The sequence below is a fragment of the Branchiostoma belcheri genome, unplaced genomic scaffold (assembly GCF_001625305.1).
Source record: "Branchiostoma belcheri isolate BF01 breed outbred unplaced genomic scaffold, Haploidv18h27 scaffold115, whole genome shotgun sequence".
Classification (NCBI taxonomy): Eukaryota; Metazoa; Chordata; class Leptocardii; order Amphioxiformes; family Branchiostomatidae; genus Branchiostoma; species Branchiostoma belcheri.
The window spans coordinates 360,735-371,363 of NW_017802547.1; the positions used below are offsets into that span (position 1 = coordinate 360,735).

The 10,629-nt window shown below is 42.2% G+C and overlaps 2 protein-coding genes and 1 pseudogene across 2 annotated transcripts; 1 reads left to right on the forward strand and 2 right to left on the reverse strand.

Moving 5' to 3' along the window:
* Positions 1-177, reverse strand: part of LOC109462315 — a 1,763-nt pseudogene extending 1,586 nt beyond the window's left edge.
* Positions 178-554: 377 nt separating this feature from the next.
* LOC109462299 (tripartite motif-containing protein 2-like) lies at positions 555-3,861 on the reverse strand. The gene is made up of 2 exons (XM_019758829.1): positions 2,626-3,861; positions 555-2,468 (listed from the first exon to the last, which is right to left on the reverse strand). Exons 1-2 carry the CDS (start codon positions 3,859-3,861, stop codon positions 1,656-1,658), a joined length of 2,049 nt encoding a protein of 682 aa, XP_019614388.1. The 3' UTR covers positions 555-1,655.
* An 835-nt stretch (positions 3,862-4,696) lies between these two features.
* On the forward strand, positions 4,697-7,432 carry LOC109462358 (tripartite motif-containing protein 2-like). Its single transcript, XM_019758900.1, has 3 exons — positions 4,697-5,259; positions 5,602-5,743; positions 6,069-7,432. The coding sequence occupies exons 1-3, from the start codon at positions 4,927-4,929 to the stop codon at positions 7,400-7,402; spliced, it is 1,809 nt and encodes a 602-aa protein (XP_019614459.1). The 5' UTR covers positions 4,697-4,926; the 3' UTR covers positions 7,403-7,432.
* The last annotated feature ends 3,197 nt before the right edge of the window (positions 7,433-10,629 follow it).

Sequence of the window (10,629 nt, forward strand, 5' to 3'; positions counted from 1 at the left end):
GTGGTGATCAGACACCGCCAGCAGAAGCTGTGACAGGCACGGCAGAACTTTGGCGTCGGGAAACTCCTCGAACAAATGCTGCAGGACAGGGTGACGTGTGTGCGATGCCCTCTGGGTGAGACCGCCATGTTGGACCTGTATCGACCTCTTCCGTGTTTGTGGGTCATGGGGCAAGAGGGGAGTTCCGTTACACTAGGGGGATTGGGTTCGTGTCAAAGAGCACGCTCTCAATTCAGCGCAAGTGACAGACGTTAACACATTATACACATAGCCACTATATTTCATCCTTACCACATCGTATCCACTGTGGTAGTCTCCATTTAAACACCATAACATCATAAACACACACACACACACACACATTAACGTACCATCCCCAATAAAATTTTGACACGGCCTACTCAACGAGAGCAACGCCCACTGTTTACAGATCGAACATGCCCAGCTTGAACAAACTTAAATACGCCTGAAATGTAAATACTGTAGTATGACCTATTTTTTTGCATTAATTTTTTAAAAATACCTTCTATTTTGTGACACACCCCCTAGACACTCACACAGTACACTCTCCAAGCAGAGGTTTGGGTTTTGGTCTATTTTTGAGACGCATTCACACACAGACGCATACATACACATGCACATACACAGTAACAAGTAAATATAGTAAATAAACTGTATCGAAAATATTCAAGAACAGAAGCAATCCGACACAAATGGAAGCGCACAAATTTATCTTAATTAACAAGACACCAAACGTATCGTAGGTGTAAAAGGTTTAACGTTCTCCGAACCGCTAATTGTTGAAATAATGAATGAGAAAAATAACCCAGACTGTTAATAGCCTTCCTTGCTAAAATATTATTGAAAGCTACAGATGTGCGATTTTCTACTCTACAACATGTGACAGGGCAAATATATCAACTATACACCGACGATTATTAACTAGATGATTTGCTTGTCTACAAGGCCATTCAATATTTCACACTTAAGTACCCCTCGCTTTCGAATCTTGTTTCAATCCGTCATTACGCAAATGATCTCCCAAGTCACCCATAATCCTACTTTCCAAGCAGACTGCAAATATGAAACCAGGTACATGTACTATGAACCCTTAAATAATACCTCGTGCAACAGTCTAGGCTCGAAATACAGGGTGTATATGCATCTTAGTGCACGTAAAATTGGAGCTAGGTATTTTTTAGGCCCGGTATTTCTGAAGGCTACCCGGACCTAACCTGCACTGGTCCATGTGCTGGGTTTATACTACTGTAGTACATATACAATTATGCTTTTTATTTGCTGCTATTGTCCGGCACAACCTAAAGCGACAATAGCAATAGTAAAAAAGTTTTGAACATTTTATGATGATCGATATCCATACTGAGTGGTATATAATAAATTTGTCAGGTGCAATGCAGGTATGTAGGGGATAAGATTTTGAGCCCTGAACATATCAGATCATATGAGACCAATCAATCACAGATAATTTTCTTCCGAGACTCCTCAAGCTATAGTCTAATAGCAGTTTGCTACAATAAATTGCACCAGGAATTAATGTCAAACCCCTATGGCAAGAAAACTTCATCCATGAAACTACGTGTCTTTTGTACTGCGTTGGGATGCTTGTAGGGCATTCCCCTCACTGTGAATGATGGTTAAATTGTTTTGATTGTGATGTTGTGCTTCTTGGTGTCGGTGACAACTAAGCGCCGCCCTTCGGGCTGGTAGGCAACTGCAGACGGCGCCTCCAGTCCGTTTTCTTGGGTCACAAGTCGACGGACTGCTTCGCCTTCTTGGTCGAACAAGGCCACACAGCCACCGCCGGAGAAAGCAACGACGTCACCAAGCGGAGTCACGCAGATACCTCTGGGGTCTTGGTACCGCTCGTCCTGTTTGGGGCAGTCGAACTTGGAGCGGAAGGATCCGTCTGGACCGAAACGTTTGATGCAACATAAGAAGCCGTCTGTGACGAGTATGTCGCCGTTCGGGGCAAGAGCGACGCCTAGCGGAATGTGCAGGTGACAGTCCCCTCGTTGGGCGGACCCGATCTCCATGGTAACGTTCCCGTCCTTGTCGTGGACTGTGACGTGATGATTCTCCATATCGGCGACGAAGGTGCGTTCAGAGTTGTCAACGGCTATACCACACGGTATGCTGACCACCCCGGCGCCAAAGCCTCTGATGTACTCTCCCAAGGACGAGAACACGTTCACCACTTTCTGTTTCGAGTCGGTGACGTAAATCTCGCCACTCACGGGATTTATCGCGAGACCTCGTGGGTCTGTGTCCTTGCCTTTGACCTTGGTGGAAAACTTTCTGCGAAACTTTCCTTCGCTGTCGAAGACTTGGACCCTCTTGTTCCGTCTGTCGATTATAAACATCTCTCCGTCTTTAGAGCACGCCACGCCGCTAGGCTCGTTGAACTGTCCGTTACGTGAGCCCTTTTCACCAAAACTGCACCAACTCCTCTACCTCAACCTTTACTTCTTTGGAGTGTCCTTGGGTGGTGAGGCGTCTTCCTCCTTTCTTCCTCGTTTCTTCCCCCTAGGAGAAGACGTCGCCACTCCGGGTGTGGACGTCTTCTTGCTCACAGACGCAGCTGCCGGACTAGAGCGAGCTTTTCACCTCTGACTTCTTCTTTTCCTTGGTGTCATCCTCGCTTGATTTTTTGGTACTACCTTTGGGTTTGGGCTTAGGTGAATGGCGGACACCTGGGGTTAGGGTGCGACCACTTGTATGGACCTCACCCTCTTCTTTATCTTGCTCCTTGACCCACAACTTGCTCCTTGAATGAGGCGACAGGGCACTTGATCTACTTGCACCAGCACTGCCTTCGGTCCTTACAGTCGTAGCGGTCTTGCTGGAACGCCACCTTGCGGTTCCTTCTCTCCCCAAGTCGTCGAACATGGACGTGGTTTGGGACCATCCCGTGGCTCCTGAGCTCAGTTCTCCCCTGCCCATGGGTCGGTATCGCCCTGAATCTCGTTCCCTCATCTCAACATCGCCCCCAATGTTGACGACGAGATCTCCAAGGAGGTCTTCGCTCTCATACTCTGACGGAATGAACCTCATGTCGACTTGGTAGGAGTGGGAAGTCGACTGTATTGTCTCCTGCGCTTGGCCCACCTTGTCTGACAGGTGCCCCATGGATTCGTACAGCCGCTCTCGTCCCCGGGCTGAGTACTCTCCATCCACCATCCTCCATCCCTCCGCCACCGCCCCAATCGAAGTTTGAATTTCCCGCCTTTCTTGCTCCAGGCCCAACCGTTCGTGGCCCACCCTGCCCTCCAGCTCTTGCATGAGCTCTGCCTCTTTCCTTTGTATGCCATCGATGGCCTTCCGTGCCGCCAGTTTGATCCCGTTTTCTATCCGTTCCCTACAGTCGTCAACTTGGCGGATGGTAGAATCAATCCCACACTGAAGCCTATGTAATTCCTGTACACGTTCTTTGCTCTGAACAAGCAGGGACCTGGCGTTCTCTGTCACAGTACCACTGCCAGTCAGCCCGCCCATCTGATGGCCACTGTGCCATGCCCCCACACACTGAACGCAGATGGCTTCCACACAAGTCTGACAGAAAATCGTCACCTTTTCTCCTCTGTGGACCGAGCAAAACTTCTCTGACTCCCTCTGTAAGTCGCGGTCGAATTTTTCGAGCAGGTCGTCCACGAAAAAGTGAGCGCTGAGGCCGCGAACTCCCTCCGGCGGTAGGCGCACGATCACCCCGCAAATAGGGCAGGACAGGTCCGATTTTCGGTCGGCACATTTGACGAGACATCGCCAGCAGAAGGAATGGGCACACGGAAGGATTTTAAGCGGACCAGAGGCGTCGAAACAGCCACTACACGACAGAGCCGCCATGTTGATCGTTTTCTGTCTGGGCGAAGTTCATCAGCACATTTTCGGGGATAAACCATTCGATAACCTAGCACTAGAGGGTATGCATTTTAACAGGACGAGTCGACAAATCGCCTATTAAAACGACTACTATCAACCATATACCGCAACTTTTCAGTTTAATTTTTTACATAACGTGTATAAGTTGATGTCTTTGGCTCTTCGTGTAATTAACATCCAGCGTCAAAGTAGGATAACGGTTTGTCCCCGAAAGAGTGTATACCATGTAAAACGCCCATCACATATTTTTGTGATAACGTATGGCCTCGACCGTTTACACGGGGGACGGATCGTATACAGAAAGTTGGGATGTTGAACAGTACGAAAACCCTGTAGTATTTTGGTTTTAATAGTGTCACGATGGAAAGAATCTAACTTTTATAACAGACATAATATAATGCATATAATAGATGCTCCTTGGATATAACAATGAGCGAGGGCAGCTATATAATGACCTTTTAAAGACAAAACATTGACATTTCGCAGATATTGAATCCTCATGCATTATGCGCAAAAATTAACTTGATCGTTTTTCATACCCCAAAGAATATAACGTTAATGTTGTATCACTTTTCTCCTTGCACACGCACAAAGAAAATGTAATATTTATTTCTCAGGACACACGCAATATCATTTTTTAAAATTTAAATATATTATACCACTGATTGTTTATTTCATTCACTGATTTCAGTTTGTAATTTGTAAGTTTTGTTGGATACAACCAGTACAAATACATTGTATCTGAGTGTCGACATTTGTTGACCCAGCACCCCTACTACGTGAATGGTACATTCCGTTGTAAGTCAAAGGTTAAAGGTCGCTGTGCACTTCGCTGCACCTGTTTCTGTAAACAAACAGACTCCTCGATCAAAGTCGTATATTTTTTCCTTTTAGAGCAGTGACAGCTATACCCCTCGTATGGAAATGGGAGCCGAAAACGTAGGGAAGGGGTGGCAAAGATGTGATGCAAAGGAGACCACGTCTAGCGGTGTATTTAGACGTTAAAACAAGGACAACAACAACAACAAAATGGCGGATCCTGAAAGTGACTTACTGCGTCAGGTTGTTGACGACCATCTGACGTGCGCCATATGTCTGCAAACCTTCGACTCCGAGTTGAGAAAACCGAAAAACCTGCCGGTATGTCGGCATATCTTCTGTCTGGAGTGTTTAAAGAAGTATGTGGAGCACAAGCAGGTCCGCATGTTCGAGTGTCCGCATTGTCGGAGGCAGGTGAAATTGTCGCTGAAAGGCGTAGAAGGACTGCCAGACGATCGGACTGTTCTAAGTTTGACCGATAAAGTAGTATTAAACAAGGGAGGCGCCAAGCCAAAGAGCAAGGACGAAGTAAAAAACAACAAGGTGAGTGGGGATTTCAATTTACAAAAGGACAAGCCTTTTCAAGTTATTATATTCCTTGTTCTTGCCAAAATTCTGTGACCACTTGTACAAAAGGACCACCTGGCCAACATGACTTTTCCTATTGACACAGGCATTAAGAATCCTGACCACCTGTCTACATAGACCAAATTTGATGGTACCCTGACCACTCAGAGTGGTCTTCTTGGCCAGTTTTGACTGTAACTCTTGTACATGTATGCTTTTGCTGTCATCTGCTTCAATTCTTTCTAGAGAGCAACTTGCACACAACTTGCACATATTTCATGACACAACACCTTGACAGTAAAAGTTTTCACTTTATAGGATAGTATTGCTCCACGAGGGGTTGACCACGACACCTGTCCAAAGCACCAGGGAGAAGAACTGCGTATGTACTGTAACAGATGTGCTGTGCCTGTGTGTACAGAGTGTGTGGAGAATGAACACGATGGACACAGCACTTCTGGTATGTATGTGTTGAGATAGAGACTTTGATCTGGTCGGTGTGCCCATTCTACTGGTACAGATCTTGATGGGAGTCTTTTTCAAGAGATCTCTTAATGTATTAGAGTGGTTTGCCATTTACAAATCTTAAAATTCAATAGCCTGTGTGTCAGCATTTTTCCCAAGTAATCCGCTAAAAATTCTAGTCAGTCTATTGATCTAAAGTGACATGAATTAAAGTTGAAAAGTTCTTTTAAGTGAATATTGTAATATTCAACTGCAGAATTTCCTTTCATGATTTCTTTTGTTATTTAACTGATGTCTTGTTGAATGTGTCATTTCTCCAGGTATAAAGAAAATTGCAGAGATGTCCAAGGAGAATCTGAACCCTCTTCTTGGTGAAGGCAAGTGGAAGATGGAAGAACTAAGGGGACATCTGAAGGGTCTACAGTTTGCTGGACAACGTCTACAGGAGAGCAAAGAAGCTGCAACAACTCACGTCAAGGAGTTGGGAAGAACACTTAAGTCTGAGATCGATGCAATAGTCGCAAACATTTTGGGTGAAATTGAAGCTCGCAATGAAGGCAACCTCCATGTAATAATGAAAGATAAAGAGGATGCTTCCAGAAAATTAGAGGAACTCAATAAGATTTGTTCAGATGTAGACACAGAACTTAAGACTAGCACTCCTTCAAGGATTGTAGAGAAAGAGCAAGAAATGGGTGACCAGTTGAAGCAAGTTGTGTCACAAGATGTCCCTGTACACGAGTCTGTGATCACGTTTGAATTTAAGGCAAACAGGACAAAATTAAGCGATCTTTCATTTGGGGAAGTAAGAGAAAATGTTGAGATTATAGATAGAAAGTCATTTACTAACCGTGTTCTGTCACAGATAGGTGGGGAGGGTTGCATGCTGCACCCTGGTGGTGTGACCACTTGGGAAGATGAGATCTATATGGTAGACAGGGGGAACAAACAGATACAGGTGTTTGATCGGCATGGTAACAAGAGGCGTAGTTTTCCTACAGATGTCTTTGAGAACGGGTCCGAGCCGCAAGACATCTGCGTCATGTTTTTCGAGAATGAAATCCAAGTTTTTGTCACCGATAAGTGCGAACAGGGGCTGCGAATCTTTGACCAGTATGGCAAATACATCGACAAGCTCAGCAATGTTTGTACGGGACCCATGGGTCTTACTGTGTGTAAACAACAGGGGACACTTGTTGTTGTTGACCAGGACGACAACTGTGTCCGCATGTGGCCAGCACTGAACTCTTGCAGCCCTCCGGAAAACTATCACTTCTCTTTCAACCGACCTTTTGGCATCACGACAAACATGAAAGGCAAAATCTTCCTCTCGGATTGTCAGAATCACTGCATAAAAGTTCTCAGCCCAAAAGGAGAGCACCTCCACACTTTTGGATCAGAAGGGGGTGGGGAGGGGCAGTTACGGTATCCCTTAGGTGTTCAGTGCGACGATCAAGGTCAGATTTTGGTCGCTGACTCGGGAAACAGACGAGTAGAGGTTTTCAGCGAGGATGGGGAGTTCAGATGTCATGCTGTGACGGCGGAGGATGGTTTGGGTTGTCCCGTCGGGGTGGCATTGTTACCGCAGGGTGACGTGTTGGTGGTGACGGATAACGAAAGCCACAAACTTCTTTTTGTAAGATACAGTTTGTGAAATTGTGAGACTGCAGTTTCACTGATGGAAGTTATATTTGAAACTGTTCCATCTAAAAAGAGGAATCTACATCAGGCATATTTCCTTGTGCCCTTCCCTGGTTTACAAAAGAGAAGTCAAACCCTTCAGACATAGTTTTAGACATACATATAGCTATAGTTTTAGTCAACTATTTTTCATTATGTAGATCCTAGTTATTGTATAATCTGTTTCGATATTGTTGTATGTTTCTGATTTGCAAATGGCCTTCGGGCACAAATTTGCAATAAACTTCTCACTAATATATTTGATTTCAACTTGTCTGCATTCAGTGCAGTAACAAACTGGAAGAAAAATATTCTGAAGTATACATTTGGGTGTACTTGCTGTTATCTTAATATATGCTTGCTTGAAGCCAAACTGGCAAAGAACCATCCAAGAGATGCAATTGAGAAAGCAAAACTTTTCAGTAGATACAAGTTAGTAACTACAAAGTAATCTGCCTAGATATCCTGATGGTAGATAGAGTCATGTACATGACTTTGTAAGATATTGTATGTGTACATTAATGTAAGTACATGTATGATGGAATGTCAAAGCTTAATAATACCATAAAATTACAAACGAGCCAAGTGTGTGTAATAAAAAGCCATTTATTCTGGTATTCTTCCGACACGTACAACATATAATCTTAATTGATAATCATATGGCTGAATGCTAAAACCTCCTTAAACTTCTACATTAAGTGACCAAGGTCTACAATGCCCCACTAAAATGTCTACCCTTCATTCTCGACTTGCAAATCTTTATGGGAATACTTCAACATATTTACGCCACAAATTTGGTAAAATTATAATACCGAATGATACACTTGATGAATAGCATAATTTTTTATAGTATTTACACATAAAAGCCGGATCAACATCTATCAAAATGCTTTGTAAAATGGCACAATTGGATCTCTTAAAAAAAGGTGCAAGTGATGATATAGCACGTATGAATATTATATGTAATATACATAACAGTAAAATATTTACTGTACAATAATAGTGCTACTCAACATAAAAATGGGCATTCTCTTCTGGCGGCTTCTAACTTTAGTTCTCAAAATAGGTCCAATGTCCTCAAGATTGAAAATTGAGTATCATATACATGTAGGAATTAAAGAAAACTGCGAACATTTAATATATGTTGCACACATTTGTAGCTGCTGCAATGTATTTTGATCTGTCTTTGACTTATATTTTGCAAGTTGACTGTAATATGTCAGCCAATTATACATGTACATACATTGTAAGAGGCTTGCAGGTTTCGCTACACATTTTATGGCGTTAGAATTCCATGGAGACACCACCATGCTTGTTTCTGATACAGGTACATACTTAGTATGTAAGAAGCAACTTCATTGGTCAACACTTTCTTACCCTTACTTGTAGTGCTAAGAAGCAATTTCATTGGTCAATATCTCTTTGCCATTTTCAAGTTGAAACATAATTGGGGAGGGGGGGCAGCATACTGTATGTTTGACAGTTTTTTTATGAGATATGGTGGGATACAAAAATGATCAATATTTTGTTGAGAGATGGCAGTCATTGTTACTCAAGCCTTTACAACTGTCAAATGTTTCTGAGTTTTCAGTGCACTCTTTCTGAATTTCTGTATAACGTTACCCACTGATGCACATCTTGGTCATGTACGTAATCCAATTGTTCCATTTGTTCCATTTGTTCCAATTGTTCCAAATGTATCCAAATTCTTCTTGCAAAGATACAGTCAGTTTTCGTACCCTGTTCCGTATAATACGCTGCAGTCTTGCAAAAAGAAATGCTTTTAATAACTATTTTCTTTGAAATCCTGTACATCGGAAACCGACTCAAGCAACACATTTCCCAACTTGCTGTAAAGTCAGATGTGTTAACTCCCAAAAAATATTGCAAGATTGACTGATATGAACAAAAAAATACACAGAATAAATCTCTAAGTTAAAATGTACATAAAACTTCTATGTTTACTTACTGATATTATGCAGAAGCAATTATAGTCCTTTAAAATCCGTAAGTGCAAATTCTATAAAATGTAAACATTTTCAGGCCATTCTGTTGCCATGACATGGAGAAAAAGACGTTTTTCACAATTCCCCTCAGAAAATCGAGCAGCCTCGAAGTGTAAGATATTCTACTTATAAGTTGAATTAATTTTGCGCTAACAGTGATTCTGATATATGCAGGTTTGCAATCGGTGTAGTTCTAGACTCATTTCTGGAAGGAAAATTGTCATGCTGGATTATTGGTGCTAAAAAGCTACTGAAATTATGACACTACAAGATCAGTAAAGTCATAAAAAGTAAAATTACATGTAACATTACCTCATCATGTCAATTCTTTGATCTAGGCTTTTTATTTTTACAAAATTATGCAAGATGGCAACCAATACAAGTACAAATGTACAGGGCTGCATAGCAAAAAATAATAGTCTGGATGAGGAAATCTATCTGATACTGACACTGAATGCCATTATTAACATACACTTTTTTTTGTCATCATTTCATACTTGAAGCATTTGAAATATGTAGCCCAAAAACAAGCTATGTTGAGGCATCTCTTCAGTTTTTTGGAACCAGTCTCCTATACAAAACAACCGTTCTCCGTCAGCGACATTGCATTTTTGTCAAAGGTCTTAGTATGCTACAATGTATGGCATAGGATTGATTCAACCTACTACATTAAAAAGGGAACAAAAAATTGACTTGACAAAATTCAGTTTTGCCACCCAGAAATTGCAATCAGCGTCTTTAGCTTTCAAGAGGAGAGCACTAGATCTACATGTAATAATGCAAAATTCAGTTATGCTTAATGGTGAATCCCTCTAAACAATTGAAAGAACCAGATATTGTGACCCCTTTAAAAGAGTACTTTAGGATTGTTATTTTTGGAAATATTAAAAACAAAGGAAAATGATTTCTGTGTTAAAAAGACTAACAATGTTCTCAGAACTGTAAAAAATGAAATTGTGGGCTGCAGTGTCATGTACTAGTATATGCTTGTACAATGTAAGTAAACTGCAGTGTGTGCCACACATGCAAGGGGGCAGTGTTCTGCCTTTGAAAATAAGTTATTTGCATGCACGATTCCAAGGGCTAATAGTATGTACACATACTGCGATTGGTCCGTTGTTTCCTCAAAACACAAATGGACAAAAAATGCTTTGTAAGCTTTTCGTAGCTTATGTGAGGGAAAATTCAAGCCGAA

Coding starts and splice junctions, on each gene's coding strand:
- LOC109462358 (XM_019758900.1), top strand. CDS start 4,927: ATGGCGGATCCTGAAAGTGACTTACTGCGTCAGGTTGTTGACGACCAT. Junction 5,260..5,601: donor ACGAAGTAAAAAACAACAAG/GTGAGTGGGGAT, acceptor TTCACTTTATAG/GATAGTATTGCTCCACGAGG. Junction 5,744..6,068: donor CGATGGACACAGCACTTCTG/GTATGTATGTGT, acceptor TCATTTCTCCAG/GTATAAAGAAAATTGCAGAG.
- LOC109462299 (XM_019758829.1), bottom strand. CDS start 3,861: ATGGCGGCTCTGTCGTGTAGTGGCTGTTTCGACGCCTCTGGTCCGCTT. Junction 2,469..2,625: donor AGGAAAAGAAGAAGTCAGAG/GTGAAAAGCTCG, acceptor AGGTTGAGGTAG/AGGAGTTGGTGCAGTTTTGG.